General features: G+C 55.6%; 1 protein-coding gene across 4 annotated transcripts in view; it reads left to right on the forward strand.

The window, feature by feature from the left end:
- GRM4 (glutamate metabotropic receptor 4) overlaps positions 1-18,143 on the forward strand; it is a 35,564-nt gene that overhangs the window by 9,295 nt on the left and 8,126 nt on the right. For all 4 annotated transcript variants that reach the window (XM_085083212.1, XM_085083208.1, XM_085083209.1 and 1 more), the window contains exons 3-8: positions 4,064-4,280; positions 10,774-10,909; positions 12,807-12,961; positions 13,409-13,549; positions 16,787-16,987; positions 17,703-17,839. In XM_085083212.1, coding sequence (XP_084939338.1) covers positions 4,064-4,280; positions 10,774-10,909; positions 12,807-12,961; positions 13,409-13,549; positions 16,787-16,987; positions 17,703-17,839 — 987 coding nt within the window. The remainder of the gene's footprint in view (positions 1-4,063; positions 4,281-10,773; positions 10,910-12,806; positions 12,962-13,408; positions 13,550-16,786; positions 16,988-17,702; positions 17,840-18,143) is intronic.

Below are 18,143 nucleotides of genomic sequence, written 5' to 3' on the forward strand. Positions count from 1 at the left end.
CCTTTTGTCGCTCCTGCGCCACATAAATAAATAACGGGTCCTTCGTTAGCTGCCGCCTCCTAATTAAAGCTGTACATCAGTGGAACAACTTGCAGATGCGGCATCCTCTGTCCAAGCCGGTTTCATCACTCCTCGTCGCTCTGCCTGCAGAAAATCCTTTCCCCAAATCCGTGCTCTCTGTGATAACATCTCTCTGGCATCACTGCCAGGGCACTCTGGCACCTTCCAGCTCCTTCCCACCCCTTCTTGCTGCCTCTCCAGCCCCACCCCTGGCTCCTGAACCACCACAGTGGTGATGGTGGCAAGCAAACAATGTCTTTTTCCCATAAATGTGATCTCCTAAAAGCCACACTGGGGTCTGAGGTGTGTTTTTCGTCCCCATCCAGAAAGAGCCGTGACAAGATGGAGCCCAAACACTCAGCGTGAGGATGGCTCTGACACGTGCCAGGCACTTTGAGGCGATTGTTCCCTGCGTGGCAGCGAGTGCAGCCTCTCTCTGTAGCGCAGGGCTGTTGTACAACATGAATAATTCACCTGCGGACGGCGCTGCTGCGGGCACTCGGCACCTGCAGGACCACGGGGCTGTGCTGCCCGGGGCTGGGGGTGCAGAGCTGGGGCAGCCTCTGCTCCTGAGCCCCTCTGGCCATGCTGAGCTGGTGTCAGGGTGTGGGGACAGTGGGACAGAGCGATTCAGGACACTCTTCCCCACTCAGTGTGTAAATAACCTTCGCCGAGTGGGAAGGTGGCAGCCGGCCGGGGGACGCTCTGATTAATCACCCACTCCTGCCACCTTGTTTCCTGGCTCTTCTCTGGGTTTATTGAAACAAATTGCACTGCCTGGCTCCCCTGGGCTGCCCCAGCCAGGAGGGGTCCCTGGGCACGGCTTGTTGAGGAGTTGGATGAGTGGTGGCAGCTCTGGCAGGGATCAGGGACAGCATCCTCCTGCACCTGCTGTGCTTGCTGGGGCTTTATTTCTGCTTTTTCCCTCTCTGAGGAGGTGCTGAGGGCTGAATCCTGGGCCTGACCCCGTGTCCAGGGATGGAGCTGCAGCTCAGTCCATCTTGATACCGAGTTCTGAGCAGCCCCGCTCAGCCCCTCGCTGCTCCAGCCCCTGCGGTGCTTTACGCTCTCCCTAATTAAAAGCTGCCATCCAAATGGCTCGATGACGGAAATTCTAATTAAATCAATTCCATCTTGTCGGCGAACCAGAGGTTTGCATGAGATATGCATGAAATTAATAATTATGGGGAGGGAATTAGCTGCTCCCGACCCTGTTTCTGGCATGGGGGGTGTTGGTGCTGGAGCTTGTGGGGTGCTCCTGACCAGTGTGCCCAGTGTTCTTTTGGTTTTTGGTTGGTTTTTGGTCGGTTTTTGGTCCTTCCTTCCTCCCTGCTCAGGCTGATGTTGACATCAATGATTTAAGCCTGAGCTGGGTTGTGCTGAAATCACCACTTTTGCCTAATTCTTCCCGATCTCGGAGGATTCTGTTTCCCGTGGGTGGAGAAAACACCACAGCAGCTCCTGAGCCACACTAATGATGGGTGATAATGATGGGCACTAAATCCCTCTTTCCCAGTCCATTTGAAGTCCATCACAGCAGTGCACTGACGCTGGGGGAGCAGGAGGACACCCCAACCCCAGCCCCACCATCTCTCTGACCCCTGGGGACATTTCTCCAGGCTGGGGGTGCTTCTGGGTGATGGTTTTTGGTTCAGAACAAGAGGAGGAAGGAGGTTTTACCCTCTGCCCTGGGATCACTCCTCATTCTTGGTGGGACAAGGAACTTTTGGGGTGCAGGAGAGCTTGACCCACTGATATCCCAATCCCACTGATTTCCTCCTCAACACAGCATTTATCCCAGGCTTGAGATGAGCCAGACAAGGGACCACCTGTGCCCAAATATGCAGCTGAGAGATGTTTCCAGCTCCCTCTTCCCACTGCATCCTTCTTTCTAAGAACCTTGAATTCCCTGCCTGCATTTTGCTTTTATGTACCTAAAAGAACTTTTGTCTTTTATCTGAGAAAATAGCTGGTGCCAGGAGTTGGGCTATCAAAAAGGCAGAAGGGGGGAAAAGGCAGAAGAAATCTATGAAATGGTCATTTGGGAACTGGTATTTTATTCTCACTTTCATCCAAGGCAGAGGAGAGAGAAAAAAAACCCCTTTCCTTTTGTTGATTAAAATACAGCTTCCAGCCCGTAGCCTGTGGATCAACAGGTATTTTCTGGGCTTCGTTTTCCAGCTGAGGCTGGGGCAGGATGGGCAGGCCAGGGGTTAATCCCAGGAAGTTGGAGCTTGGATGGGATGGCAGTGCCGTGGGGAATGGCTGGGATGTCTCCATCACCAGTGCTCTGCAGAAGAGGTTAAACCAAAACACTTGGCAGAGGGAAAACCATCAGGAAAGGACCCTCTGGAAGGGCAGGGAATAGCTGGGAAATCTCCATCACCAGTGCCCTGCAGAAGAGGTTAAAACAAAACACTTGGCAAAGGGAAAATCATCAGGAAAGGACTCTGGAAGGGAAGGGGAATAGCTGGCATGTCTCCATTGTCAGTGCTCTGCGGAAGAGGTTAAACCAAAACACTTGGCAGAGGGAAAGCCATCAGGAAAGGACCCTCTGGGAGGACAGGGGAATAGCTGGAATGAATCCTTTGCCAGTGCTTTGTGGAAGAGGTTAAACCAAAACACCTGGCAGAGGGAAAGCCATCAGGAAAGGACCGTCTGGAAGGGCAGGAGTGCATCCCAGCCCCCAAATCGCCTTTGACGTAGGCATTGCTGCTGCCTGTGCCCTCGTGGGCACACTGTGGGCATCACCTCCATCCCGAGCTGTGTCCATCCTGCAGGCACAGCAGGGAAGAGGAGGCTCTGGGCTGGGAGCAGCCCCCCTGCTCCCCCCGGGATGAGTGATTGCCAGGCGAGCGCCTCACCTGCTGAGCAGAATTTTAATGGAGTCTCATGCACCGGCTCCAGTCACAGATCCCCAACGAGCAGATCAGAGCCCCTCGGAACGGAGCACAAAGCAGATTGTCACAGGGAGTAATCCTATTTGTGCCTTGATAAAGATTCCTTCCTCTCCCTCTCCCACTCCTGCTCCATCTCTCCCTTTTTTCATCTCCCATTTGGCAGGCAGGTAGAAGGGTGGCTGCTCCTTTCCAGGGGCCTTTTAGCATTCAGGTGGAGTCGTGGGTTTATAACACCGGAATCGCATTTAATAGAGAGAGGCAGGAGTGGGAGAGGGGAAATCACTCAGAAACAAAGGAGGAACTGGGAGATGCAGGGCTGGAGGGAGGTGGAGTGGGGCCAGGAGGGTTGGGACACCCAGGAGGGTCCATGGGGTGGCCCTGGTGCACATCTCATCCCTGGGATGCTGCTCCCCAGCTGGGCTCCCAGCGAGGTTCCCGGGGCTTATTACACCAACTCGGATTCCCACAGCTGGTGGGGAGAGCCTGGGCTTGATAATTTAATAAGCCTTTTCCATCTTTAAGATAAATGAGGATGTGTGGTGTGTTTTGGAGATGGAAAGTGCTGTGTAAGTGTTAAACATTGCCTGATCCCGCGGTGCTAAATCATTCCGATGTGCCGGGAGAAGTGCGGTGGCTCTGGTTAATTTAAAGGGCTTATTTAGGGCTGGGGGGGAGCAGGATGGGTTGGATCTGTCTTTCCTGGGGCAGGGAGCCAAAGGAGACCTTGGCAGTGCTGGCCAGGGGAGAATGATGTTTTTTTCTTTGGTCTCTCTCATGCTGGATGCTCGGGAATCCCTTCTGGGGTCCTGCTGGGTGTCCCTGAGCTGCAGGTTGTCCCCAAACCCCGATGTCCCCTGGAGCACCTGCTGGTGGCATCTGCTCCACCTGCCCCATGCTCATCTTCCATTCCCACCTCCCTCTTGCTCAGAGCAAGATGTCCTTCACGAGCCTTTCCTCAAGACCCCACAGTGAGCAAAACCCCCCAAAAATTAAAAAAAAAAAATAAAAAGAATTCCCAAAAGGGCTTTGGGAGCCTGGGCATGGCTGTGGGGTGGAGATTCCCTCCCTGCCCTGACTCTGTGCCTTTCCCTCCTCCATCCCAGATCCCCCAGATCAGCTATGCCTCCACGGCGCCCGACCTGAGCGACAACAGCCGCTACGACTTCTTCTCCCGCGTCGTCCCCTCGGACACCTACCAGGCCCAGGCCATGGTGGACATTGTCAAAGCCCTCAAGTGGAATTATGTCTCCACCTTGGCCTCTGAGGGCAGCTACGGTGAAAGCGGGGTGGAAGCCTTCATCCAGAAGTCCAGGGAGGATGGTGAGTGGATTTCTGCTGGGATGGGAGCAGCTGCGACAGGAGGAGGAGAGGATGGTTGGACTCCTTGGGCTGGGCTGGGATGTGGTTGAGGTGATGGATGGTGCAGTTTGGGGGATGACCCTGGAGCAGTGTGGGTTTTGGGGCTGCCATGCTGATCCTTGTGGCCAAAAAGGATCCAAGCTTTCCAGCAAGGCTTGAGAGCAGCAATCCTGGGCTGCCTGCACTCTGCAGGGCAGGCAGCTTTCGGTAAGAATCTCAAGATCCCATTCCTGGCTTGAGATTCCATTCCCTACTCAAGATCCTATTCCCTACTCAAGATCACATTCCCAGTTCAAGATCCCATTCCCAGCTCGAGATCCCATTCCCTGCTCAGGATCCCATTCCCAGCTTGAGATCCCATTCCCAGCTTGAGATCCCATTTCCTACTCAAGATCCCATTCCCTGCTCAAGATCCCATTCCCTGCTCAGGATCCCATTCCCAGCTCCAGCTTCCATTCCCAGCTCCCCAGGAGCTCTCAGCTCCACCGAGCTGGTCTGACCCCTCCCTTTGTGTGTGAGCCCCGGCACTGGACACCTTCCAGAAGACAAGACTCCTACAAATACTCCCAGGTTTTAACAGAAAATCAAATTGGCACCACCACGATCTTCACCCAATTTTAGCAGAATTATCCCCCAGGGCAGGTGCTTTAATTTGTCTACGGGCTTTGGACAGGCGGAAAGTCCGTGCTCAGCAAAACTCTTTGGGAGGATTTGTCTGGAGGCAGAAAGCGTTTTGCTGACGGGAGCTCTGGGATGCTTAGGGGGGATTAGCAGCCTCGGGAGCAGCACGGGAGCTTTTGGGGACCCAAACATCACCCCTGGGTGGGTGAGGAGCCCTGGGAATTGCTGCTGTGGGTGCTGCTGCTGGGAATTTGGAGCTGCCTCAACCCCCACGGAGGGGTTGGCACAGCACGGGGGTCCCTCCTGGCTCTGGCATCACCCCAGCCCCGCAGCACGGGGTGAGACGGCAGCTAAAGGGTGTTTTTTGAGACAGTTAAACCCCTGCAGGGCGCAGGCTGCTGCTTATTACGGGCTTAAGTGTGTCTGAATGGCACATTAGGTTCTGGCAAAGTCGGTGGGACACCGGCCTATCTGGAGCCAGTCAAACTGCGTTATGGCCTTATAAATGGATAAAGGGAATAAAAACTTCGAGGTGACGAGCTCCTAATCAAAGCCCTATAAATAGGAGCAGCGTTAATTCCGTCTCTCTCTCGCATTCCCTGGCACCGGAGCCGGCTGTGCTTTTAGTATGCAGAGGAACCCATCTGGGGATCCAAGTCGGGAGCTGCTCTTCAGGATTTTCACTTGAAAAGCGGAATATTTTTCACGGGGCTGTGGCTTCGCGAGGAGCGGCGTGTGGGGCGTGGTGGCTGCAGGGGATGTGTGGAGCTGCAGGAGCAAACGGGGTGTGTCTGGCAAATTTGGGGAGTGGCAGGGGATGCTCTGCTGCCCCATCCATGGGTGCAGCACCCCGGGGGAGCCGTGAGGATGCACAGGCACGATTCAAACCCACGCTGCTCCTCCACGAAGCACCGGTGAGGAGTGGTGGTTTGTGACTGGTGGTCCTGCTGCAGCACGAGCTCTTCTCCTTGGAGATACCTGTGGTTACCAGGAGCTCCTCTAACCAGATGTTAACGATCTGACAGCATAATTGCAGAGTAAAGGAGTGTGCAGGGAGCCAAAGCGGCCGCGTGTTAATCCGGGGCTGCCGCAGTCCTGTAATTTGGGCATCCGCGTAACCTGGCGATTATGTGCATTAGGGATAATTTAGTTATCAAAAAGCAGAATCCCACGGTGCCTGCGGTGCGAGGGCAGCCTGTGTGGTGCCAGCGGTGACGCTGTGGCCCTGACACGCTGCAGGAGCACAGAGATTTGGGGTGGGCTCTGAGCTGCTCCCTGGAGCATCTCCCTTGGGAGAGAGTGGGGGGTGTCAGCCACACTGCTTCACCCATGAAATCAGATCCACAGCTGTGAATAATGATGAGGATGGACCACAACCATGCTTTTTCCTTTTTTTTTCTCTTTATTTTATCTATTTGAAGCCTCCCAGCCCTGCTCTCTGTGGTGGCCATGCCAGGCTGCAGGAAGAGACAGGCTGTGCCCACCTCACCTCCCTGTCTTCCCCTGTGCTGACACCAGACACCTCTCCACCAGCATAGATCCATTGGGAAGGGGTGAAGGATCTGTGCACTGTGTTGGATATTCCTGGCTCTCAGTTGCATTTCTCCAGCAGCCCAAAGAACCCTGTGATCTTCCACTGCTTCCAGGCCCTCCAGCCTGTCAGAGGGACAGACAGGGCTGTCAGCTGAGTGAGGATCTGGCCTGTGCCCGGGGCTGGCCGGCTGTTGGTCAAGTGCTGGAGATTCCCCATGGGGGTGTTGATGCCGGGGGAGCAGCCAGGCACATCCCCAGCCCCCAGTCTGCCTCTGCCTGGGGGTTCCTCACCCACCCAGCTCGGGGTGAGCATCTCCCGCTCTCCTCCCCACAGCGCTCTGCTTCATTTCTCATGCCAAGCCTGAGCCTTCAGAGTCGGGTTTTATTTCCATCAGGCAATAATGCTCATTGCTGTCGTTAGCAGCTCGCACTCAAGCTGTTTGCTTTCTGATGCATTATCAACTTGACCTTCAGTTTCAATTTTTAGCAGAGCCTCGCGTTGAAGCTTCGCAGCGCAGTGGAAAACGGTTCTGCTCGAGGCACAAAGCGACCTCCGACAGCGATGCAGGGAGGAAACTCGCCCTGGAGATGGGTTGTTCCTGCAGCTGGGCTGGCCCTGGGCTACCACAACAGGCTGACCTGGGTGGCTGTTACATCTTTATTCATTTATCTTTACATCTTTATCCACATTTGCAGTCACTCTGGTGATGATGCTGTTGGCCCCTGGAGGTTGCTGGTGGCTGCACGGGTGGCTGGAGAGTCCTTATTCACTAGAGTGCTGCTTTTTGGGTTTTTAGCATTGCAGAGATGTTCAGCCCGCAATGGATGTGTTTTGTTCAGCCATTTTTAAGTGTTTTAAGTGCATTCTGCTCCCAAAACCCCATTCCACTCCCCCAGAGCATCCTGCATTGCCAGTGGCTGTCAGCTGGGTTTCCAAGGTGCACATCGAGGTGTCCCTGGTGTCCCCTCTGTCCAGCATCTCCCCATGCCCCTGACCCATGGCATCATTTTGGTGGTCAGACAGACCCACCCAGGACCCTCTGGCTCTGCATGGTTGAGGTCTCTGCTGTCTTTAAGCTCTTGGAGATGAGGACTGGGATTGATGTTTATGTAACAGAGCTGGTGTGCCACACCTTGTGCCAGTGAGATGGAATGTGCAGCCCCGGCTTTGTGGAGAGGGGAATATTCCCAGCCCAACGCAGGACTCCTCAGTCACATATCTGGATCAATTTTGCTGCCGTTTTCCCTTTCTATTGTTTCATCCTTCACTGGGTTTTCCATATTTTTAGTTAAGAGCCTGACGTGTATTTGTGATGCGTTAGCTCATCGCCATGTGACATCCCTGGCTGTCTCTTTCTGGTTCCAGCCGGGCTCATTACTCGCGGTGGCTGCACCAGGAGGTCGCCCCCAAAAAGCCACTCCCAAATCTTGAGGCAGGAGAGGTTTGAGCACAGCGTTTCGCTCTCACCCCGCGCAGCAGAGAGCTCAGAGTTCTGTCCCGAATGGCTTCTGCAGTAATCAGTCCTGGAGGCTTTGAAGTGACACAAATAATGAGTCCCGGGCCAGATGAGCTGCCCAGCACTCCCAGTTGTGGATCTGGGTTTGGGAATCTCATGGGAAGGCTGGAGTTGGGACGGGAGCTGAGAGTAGGCAGCAGCTCCTGGAATGTCACCTCTGCCGGGCTGTGCAGAGCCCGATGCCACCTCGGGGTGCCCAGGACTGCCCGGGGTGCACTTTGGGGTGGGGGAAACACCCACATCGCTGTTCCCAGCAGGGCTGAGCCCATCCCTGGTTTTCCCGCTGACCCAGGACCCTTCTCTCTCCAAGCCTGGCAAGCGCCGGCTCTGCGGGAGCCCTGGCGAAACCCCTTGAGCCATCGGCTAATTAAGCACTGGCAATCAAGAGGGGAAACCGGAGTGGCTACACTCCCAGCGAGCCATAGTGGTGGGGATTAAACCCTGACCCGTGTTTGACAACAGGCGTCCGGAGAGTCCCCGGGGCCGTGGCGATGCCGGGGGAGGCGACATCGCACCGGGATGGGAGGGACAATCCCTGAGGCAGCGTTGGAAGGGGAGCTTTGGAAATGGGCTCAGGTTGGGTTTTCCAGGCTGTTTCTTGCCGTGTCCTGTGCCACCGGTGATGGAATGTGCAGGATCTCCTCCGGCTGCCTGTCCGTCCCCAAACTGCCTCCAGCAGCTGGCTGTGGGATGTTCCCCCCATCCTCACCATTCCTGCCCTTCTTTCATCCTTTCTCAAATCCGGGGGAAGAAATGCCTCACCTCCTGCCTTCTCCCAGAGTCACACCCTTTCCCAAGTTAGGGAGCAGTGCTGTGCCACCCTACCGGAATAGAGAGAGTGGTCGCCTGCTTGTCATCACTGCCACCTCCTCGCTTTGATTCCTGGCTTTAGAGGAGTGTTTTGACTAAGTGGATTTCTGTGCGAAGACAGTGGGAGCATCACTTGGCAAATCCCCTTCTCCTGCGGTGCTGGGGGTGTGAATAATGCAGGTGCTGAGAGACAGAAAACACGCAGCTCTGCCCGCCCCAGCCACTGCCCCCTGACCCCCTGGACTTTTTTCCTGCTCGTGATTAAGTTTTCATTAATTAAGAAGATAAAAACGTTGTCAGCATGTGCTGTGGGAACCAGGGGCTCCCTGGCCCTGCAGGCTGTCACCTGGAGGAGCTGAGTTCCTCGTTAGTTTGATTTAACGGAGCAGCCGAATTACACGGTCATTTCTGAATTGCCATCGATTTAACCTCTTTTCTGGTTTATTTATGGGCCCATCTCCTCTGCCCCCCTTGCCACACGTGCAGGAAGATGTTCCCTGTGACAAGTGGCACTCAGGTGTGTCCCTGTGCCAGCCCTGAGCTGCCACTGGCGTGTGCACACTCCTGCTTGGGCTTTTGGAAAGCTCTGTGTTTGCAAACTGCTGCTTTTGTTGGGTTTTCTCCATTGATCGCCATGGAAACTGTAATTAAACTGCACGGTGGCCCCTGGCAGCGTGCTGTGACACCCCGGCCTGGCCGGGGGCTGGGTGGTGACCAGGGTGAGTGTCCCCAGGCTGGGACATTGCTGTCCTGCCGGCTGCTGCCCGCCTCGCCTGGCTGATCTGTCTGTTTATCCAACTCCCTCCTCTCCATCCATCTGGCTCCCCATATGGGAAACAAACAGCAAACTGGCCCAATTTCTTACCACAGGAAAACAAACCCCAAAAAAACCCCTGGAAGGCCCTGGCCAGAGGAACAGGGTGGGAATGCTGTCCCCCATCCCTGCAGCCCCCCTGCCTGCTCAGCACCCTGCACATCACCCTTCTCTTGGCTTTTGGCTGCAAGGGGCCAAATTTTCCCAGCTTTCCTGCAGCCCCACGCAGGGAGCAAAGCCTCCTGGAGCCTGTCCCTGTCCTGTCCCGTCCTGCTCCTCTCCAGAGCCCTGCTCTGGGAATCTCTCCCACCCCGGGTGCTAATTATGCCGACCTTTGCTGAAGCTGCGATCTGTTAGTGGCAGGAGGCATCAGCCGTGTCATTTACTATGCAAATTGAGACCATCAATTACATCCAGAAGGTCCCGCAATGTTTAATTTTCTCTCCCATCTCTCTCTTTATTGGCATCTGCAGAAATGCAGGAGCAGGAGGGCTCTGGCTTGGTGGAGCTGGAGGCTCAGCAGTGAAGTGTGGGGGCTCTTCCAATTGCTCTTCCAATTGTCTCTTTTAATTTTAATTACCTGCTTTTGCAATGGCTCCTCAAAAAACTGGGCTGGAACTTAGCCAGTGCCATGGGGATGGGAATAAACCCCTCTGCAGGGCCTGGCTGATGTCCTGGGGGCAAAGGGCTCATCTGCTCTTCCCGTGGGATGGTTTTGCCAGAGTTGGACAATTCCATGTGCAGAACACTTTGCAAATCCTGGGCTGGGAGGGACAGGTGCTCGGAAATCCTCACTGAGCTGCCAGGAAGGGATGTATGTCTGTCCTGGGGACGTTTGGAGTGTGATGTGGTGACTGCTGAAGGTGACAAGTACCAGAGGAGTGGTGGGTGGGAGGCAGAGAGGAGACACAGGGTGGGAGAGAGGGTGATGCAGAAGGGCTGAGCTGGGGGGAAAGGAGGTGTGAGGGGAGGGCTGGGGGACATGTCAGAGTGGTGGCAGTGGTGGGCTGAGGAGATGCTCTGTGCTGAGCCCCTCACCACTGTGAGGTGCAGATGAGAGCCCTGCTTTCCTGCCAGGCTGAGGAGCCCTGGGACAGGAGCCACCCCCGGGGGATGAGGACTTGCAGGCATCTCAGTGCCAGGGCTCTCTCTGCCGCAGGCGGGGTCTGCGTGGCTCAGTCCGTGAAGATCCCGCGGGAGCCCAAGCCGGGGGAGTTTGACAAGATCATCCGCCGGCTCCTGGAGACCTCCCACGCCCGCGCCGTCATCATCTTCGCCAACGAGGATGATATCAGGTGAGGGGGGCTGGCCTGGCTGGGAGGGGTCTGGGCAGGGATGTCCTGGGATGTGCTGGGATGCTCTGGGATGCTCTGGGATGCACTGGGATGCACTGGGGTGCTCTGGGATCCTCTGGGATGCTCTGGGATGCTCTGGGATGCACTGGGATGTGTCTGCAGTGGGGACAGGAGGTACCACGCCATGTGGCAGGGACATGTCTGCAGTGGGGACCCAATAGAGCTGGAGATCCACCTGGCCAGAAATCCAGAGTGGCCACCTGGCAAGTTGCTGCCATCCAGCCTCAGCCACACAACAGAGGAAAAACCCGCTTTCCTTCAGTTTTGGAAGCCCTGGATATCATGGCCTGCTGCTTCCCACTCAGGAGCTGCTCAGAGCCAGGGCAGGACAGACACTGATTCTTAGTGCAGCCCCAGCGTGGCAGAAGAACACGCCTTGGGGACATTTTGGGGACTTTCAAGGACCTCCCCAGCACTCAGTGCCCAGCAGGGCTGGGGCTGTGGCCACACTTGAGGCTGATGAGCTGCTCTGCAGGCGAAGCTGCGGCTGCAGCTCTGTTGTTTATGGAGCAGAATGATTCACACGGAGCTACCCCTGATTTCCTAAGTGTCTAATTGATTAATCAGCAAACATTATGTAAATGTGGGTAAACTGCAAGTTTAAATCAGTTTACATCAGATGTGAAAACTCTCCCAGTTTCTTTTTTCCTTCCTTAATAGAAATGTCTGCGGAGCTGACATCAGGCGGGGGTGAGAGGGAAAAGGGATTTACCTTGCAGGATAATTGGCAGGTCCTGTTATCAGGATTCTGGAAACATTTACCCATCCAAATGGGATTGCAGCCCTGGGCAATAGGGTTCTGCAGCACCTGGCTTTAGCTCTCCACCATCCCAACCTTGTGCCAGCTTGGGCTGCAGAGCCTGGAGGATGGGAAGGACGGAGTGGGAAGGTTGTAGCTGGAATTCCTGCCTGGCTCAGTTTGGGTGTGAATCACTGATCCCACAGGAATATCCCGGGTTTGCCCTGGGGAGATCCTGCCCTGCACAGGGGCTGTGGGCAGCTGGAGGTGCTGCTTGTCACAGAGTGGGACAGTGGCTGTGACTGTCCTAGGGAGGGATGAGCACAGAGCAGCCAGCACTGCTCCTGCTGCATGCCTGCCTCTTCCCATCCTGCCTGCACTCTCTGCTGGATTTCTATGGGATTTTTCCCTTGTTATGCATTTCAAACACCATCTGGACTGGAAATGATCAGCTCCAACGCGGGGGGTGAGTCACAACCTGCCTGAGCTCCGCACGGGGACACCGAGCTGCCCTGGGCTCTGCTCCCACATGCCTGGGGACCCACAGGAGCCCCTGAGGGGACAGAGCCTGGAGGATCAGATCCAGGGATGCTCCATTCCCACCCTCCCGCTGAGTTTCTGACCCGGCTGGTGCTGGAGGAGTGTCTGGCACCACGAGGGATGCTCAGCAGGACAGATGGCATCTCTGCTCCCAGTTGAGCTGCCCAGTTGAGCCCAGCAGAGCCCAGTTTAGCTCTGGCTGCTCCTCTCCCAGGGCTGGCCATGCTGGGAGCACGTGCTCTCCACGCTGCTGCTTTCCCTGCCTGCTGCGGCATAACCTGATTTCCTTTTTTTCTTTCCTTCCTTAATGTTGGGTAATTAAGGGGAAATTCAATTACCAGTCAGCAAATATGCAAATGAAGTGGGAGAAGCAGCCTGAGTGCCCGGGCTGGGAGGACAGAGGGTGTGGGAGCTGAGTGGCACCGTTGGATTTGGAGATTCCATGGACACTGGGATGTGCCTAGTGCAGGAGATGCCACCAGCACTGTGCCAATGTCCCCACCTCCTTGGGGCCAGACACGGAGTTGGTGGCTCAACCCCTGCTGCTTCTCTCCACAGAAGGGTGCTGGAGGCAGCCAAGAGGGCGAACCAGACGGGGCACTTCATCTGGATGGGCTCGGACAGCTGGGGCTCCAAAATCGCCCCTGTCTTGCACCTGGAGGAGGTGGCCGAGGGCTCTGTCACCATCCTGCCCAAGCGGGTCTCTGTCAGAGGTATGGGCTGTGCTCTGTGGCTCCCCTCAGCTCACCCTGGGGTCAGCAGCCTCTTCCTCGACTGCAGCTTTTGGCTGTGAAATCATCATGGAATCACAGAATGGTTTGGGTTGGAAAGGACCTTAAAGACCTCCCAATTTGCCCACCAATCACCTCCCTATTTTCCACGTGCCATGTTTTCTCTGCTCTCCCTTTATCACCAGTGTCCCTAGAGAGGCATTTCCTGTTGCCCTCAAAGCCCCAGAAAGTCTCTGCTTCGCTCAGGTCTTCCCTGAGTGGCTTTTCCACTTCCATCTCTGCCTGAATGGCACTTTGGGCACAATCCCACCACACTCTGAATGTCCCCATCGCTCACCACACATCCCTCCCCCTCTGCCTGGGTGCTCTGGGAACATCTCTCTGTCACCCCCAGGATTTATCCCCTCCATCCACTTTCTCCCCGGGCAGGTTTCGACCGCTACTTCTCCAGCAGGACCCTGGACAACAACCGCCGGAACATCTGGTTTGCCGAGTTCTGGGAGGAGAATTTCCACTGCAAGCTGAGCCGGCATGCTCTGAGGAAGGGCAGCAGCATCAAGAAATGCACCAGTAAGACCTGGGGGCTGCTGTGGGATTGTGGGGCTCATGGGGGAGTTGTGGTTCTGGTTGTGAGTGTTTTTTGCCTGGTGGGGATTCCTTCAGAGCTCATCTCAGGTTCTCAACTCCTTCTTCAAGCCCCACTGTGCATTTTTAGCCATTTCCAGCCAAAAGAGGCTTTAGGGACGAGTGCAGTAAACAAGGCAGCCGGGGATCTGTCTTGCTGACAGCGCTGCTGTCAGGTGATGGTTGGAGGCTCGGGGAGGTGACATGTTTACTGAGAGATGGGAGAGATTTACTGCCTGCCTGGCACCGGCTGAAGACAGATAACGGCGCTGTGGCTCGCGGGCTGCGACGTGGCAGGACTTGGGGACATTGGCGTGTCCCTTCGTCCCCTTGGGAGGGATGTCTGCTGAAACCACTGTGTGCTGTCAGGCAGAGGGACCTGGCTGTGTCTGGGAAGTTGGATCATGAAGGTTTTGTTTTTCCCTCTGCTTTCACTGCTGAGGATGAGCAGGATGGTGCTTCCACCTCCCTGTCCTTGCAGGCATTCCCCAAAATTCAGCTGGTGATCTGGGTGGGTGTGAGCTGGGCAAGCAGCAAGGACATAAAGGAAACTGGCCCGTGGCCATGGCTTTGGGTAGCCAAGAGCTCCTCGTCCTTCCCAAGTGCATTTTGGAACCCTCAGCAGCAGGAGATGCATGAGCAGGCCCTGCGAGCACTGATCTCCTCATCTCCACCGTGATGGAGCTTTTAAACAGGTGATATTTCAGGGCCAGGGTGTGAGTGGAAGCAGCTGAAACTACGACGTGGCAAATGTCCTAGGAGCTGTCTTTAAATCATCGGAATTTGTCAGCAAATAAACCATCTCCCGAGTGTTTGCTTGGCAGATAGAGCAGGGAACTAACGCATGGTGAAGCAAATCACCTGCCTGTGCAGAGCTGTGAGCTCCTGCCTTGCAGGGCTGATGCAAATGCCCAGCTTGGGGCTGTCTTTCTCAGGTTTGGGTAGAGCCCAGCATGCCTGAGAAATGCCAGCTTGGCTTGTTTATTCCACCCCGAAAACCACACTGAAGGATTCCACCCTGAACCGGACAGCTCCTGGGTCCTGTTCCTGGATGGGAGGGCTGGGAGGAAGGTGAGGGCTGAGCTGATGGAATTCCTTTTGGGAACTGCTTGTGTTACCCCTGAGACCAGCCCTGGCACCGATCAGATGTTTACCACGAGCATCCCACACGGATGGACTGTCCCTGCTCCCAGATGGGCTCACCCAGCCCAAAACCACAGCCAGGGGTGCTGGGAATTTGGGAATTCTCCATCCCCAGCTCCCCACAGCTGTGCTGGGAGTGATTTTGATTAACTCCTGCCAAAAGCCCGGACCAGTGGTGTGCTGGGAATTGATGCTAATCCCATCTCATCCGCTGCTGGATGGAGAGAAGCTGTGTCCCTCCTCCGAGGGGGCCGCCGAGCCTCGTCACGCTCTTGAAAATTAATTACCAGCCCTGTAGAACGACGCACAACCCTGCTATTATAATCAGCAGGTCACCTCCCTTCCGTGGCCCTCTCCTATTGGAGCTTGGCAGAGATTTATTGTCTCCAGGTTGGGAACAAGCGTCGGCCGTCTGCTCCACATTGCCCCTCTGTGCACCGGCCTAATTCCCGTCTGGAAAAAAGCAGCTGGGGCCTGGGGCAGGGTGGTGACAGACAGAGGGACAACCCCAGGGATGTCTCCTTATCTGCAGAGCTCAGCCTTGGCACGGGGATGAAAATCCACACAGCCTGAGCTGTTGCAGCAGGTTGGATTTTGGGATGCAGGCGGGATTGAGGAATTGGCTGCTGGAAAGCTGAGGAGCTCTAAGGGACCAGCTCTGGGTGCTGTGTGTCCCCTGGGCAGGACAGTGCTGGCAGCAGGGCTGTGACATCCCCATGGGCTCAGCTCCCCTGGACAGTCTATTACAGCTCCTCTCTTAATGGGTAATTATCTTGACAAGACAGAGTGGCCTGTCTGCGCCTTCGGAGATGAATATGGGGAAGGGCCTGAAGTTGAGGGAGAAGATTAATGGCTGCTGTCAATAATGTGGAAGGAGGGATCACCTGCCGGGCTTTGCATGAGTAATCTCCACGTTCCAAAAGCGTTTTTATAACTTTGAAGGATGGGCTATGAATTCACCTCCCTGATATCATCTTTTCCTGTCGGTCAGTTTGTTATCAATTCGCTTTGGTGTCATGTCGGTGGCACAGGTCCTGGCACAGGGACCTCCAGCATGGCTCACAGGGCTGTCCCCTCTCACTGGAGCTTCATCCCACTCTCCCACAGCAGGGATGGAAGGAATCAGCCCTGGAGCTTGGTGTCCTGCAGTCCCTGTGAATCCCATCTCGCATCAGAGCACTTCCTTGCACAGAGTTAATTTTGGGCACTGTGGAATGGCTTTCTAGGCTCTCTAGGATGTGCCACCTCTCCAGAGGAGGCAGGCTGTGCCCTCGGCTCCCTGACAAACCCTCCTTGCCGTTGGTGGCCTGGCAGGATGCCTGGCCATGCCTCGGGGGCAGGGATGGAGGGGCAGAGGCCAGAGCTCTCCATCGCGGCGGTGCCCCTTGGGAGATGCTCTCTTAGCTGTAATTAACAGCGTGCTGCGTTAATCGGTGTCTTCTGCTAAGTGATTAACATGTTTCTGGTCCCATTAAGGGTGGTTTTGACAGGGGGAAGGCGGCTGTCACCAGTAATTGCCAGATCCTTGCAGGATCCTGCCAGCCAGGGAGGCTGTGGGGTCAGCAGGGTGGGAGGGTGGCAGGGAGTGATGAGGGGAGTGGGGTGACAGGAGGCTTTGGGAGTGACATGGAGACAGGCAGCCAGCAATGGATGCTGCCTGGGCGGTCCTTGATGCCACTGGGAGAGACTGAGCTGGTGGAAACTCCTGGGAGATGAAGGAGGGATGAAGCTAGGGGTGAGGGTGGCCCAGTCAATGTCCTGCCAGCAGCCCTGGGAGGCAGTGATGTCCCATGGCACTGGGATGTGACATCCCCAGGGCTCTGGGAAGCACAGCACCCCCATTTAGAACCACATGATAGGAGGCTGGTTTGGTATTCCTTGGGGGATATTCCTTGGCTGAGTGTCACCTGTGTGCACAGGTTTGGGAATGAGGTCGGAATTCCCAGGGGGAGCTTGTCTGCAAGGTTTGGGTGGCACAGCCACATCCCAGGGAGGATGACAGGAGCACAGGAGATGGAACTGCTTCCCCTGTCCCCACAGACCGAGAGCGGATCGGCCAGGACTCCTCGTACGAGCAGGAGGGGAAGGTGCAGTTTGTCATCGACGCTGTCTACGCCATGGGACACGCCCTGCACAACATGCACAAGAACCTGTGCCCGGGCAAGGTTGGGCTTTGCTCCCGCATGGACCCCGTGGACGGTGTGGAGCTGCTCAAGTACATCCGCAACGTCAACTTCTCAGGTCTGCCGTCCCTCCAGGGTGCTGGGAGGAGTGGTTCTGGGGCCTGGGGGTCTCTGGTTGTCTCCCATTGCTCTGGGTGTCACCACTGAGGGTCACAGAGCAGTTTATTTGTGGTACCATTTGGCACCTGCTGCGCTGCAAATGCAGCGTGCGGAGATGGCAGCAGGGCAGCAGGCGAGGAGGTCAGAGTTTCCACATCTCCTGGGAGCCTTAGGAGTGTAACCCTGCAGCAATCCTGCCCTAACCCTGCCCTCATCCTGCCCTCATCCTGCCTTTTTGCCCTGCTGTCCTGCCCAGCCTCTCCCCTCACTCCCTGCTCCCCCTGCCAGCTCCTACCTCCCAGCTGGCAGAGGTCCCACTGCCTCCTGCTGCTCTGCCCTTGTCTGTCTCAGATCTCCTCTGGAAGCGTTTCTTTTCCTCTGCTCTGTCTCCTTAATAAACATTTTCTGTCTGGTCCCCTTATTATTTCTATTTATCTCCACCCTCTGATCTCCTCCACAGTGTCTCTTTTATTTATTTTCCCCTCTTGCTTGATTCTTCTCTTCCTTCCTTTCATTAGCGTTTATCTGCAGAGTTCACTTGATTTAACTTTTAAAGCTGCTTTTTCCCTTTTTTAAAAAAGGAACAGGGAGGGAGAAGCATCAAAGCTGAGCAGGGTGGGGATGCTGTGGGTGCTGTGGGTGCTGTGGGTGCTGAGCCACCCCTTTTCCCACAGGCATTGCTGGGACTCCTGTGACGTTCAATGAGAATGGAGATGCTCCAGGGCGTTATGACATCTACCAGTACCAGATCAGGAACTCCACCCCGGAGTACAAAGTCATCGGGCAGTGGACAGACCACCTGCACCTCAAGGTAAGGGTGTGGTCTGAGGGGAAGGTCCTGCAGGTTTCTCTTCTCACCACGAAGAGTCTGGGAGCTCCTGGGTGCAAAGTCAGGCAGCCAGAGGTGGCAGGGGCAGAGGGGAAGGTGTCCCCCATGTGTGACCACATCCCAGGGACTCTGGGTGTGGGACAGGAAAAAGGAGCCAGATCAGAGCAGATGGGGTTTCCTCATGGAAGGAGAGCCTTCATTTTGTGTTCCTGGTGTGTTGAATCTTCCCAAAATGCCAATGGAGATCTTCACCAGCTCCCTGTCCCCATGGCAGGTTGGGCTGTGA

The sequence above is a fragment of the Lichenostomus cassidix genome, chromosome 26 (genome assembly GCF_008360975.1).
Source record: "Lichenostomus cassidix isolate B80296 chromosome 26, HeHo_3.0, whole genome shotgun sequence".
Taxonomy (NCBI): Eukaryota; Metazoa; Chordata; class Aves; order Passeriformes; family Meliphagidae; genus Lichenostomus; species Lichenostomus cassidix.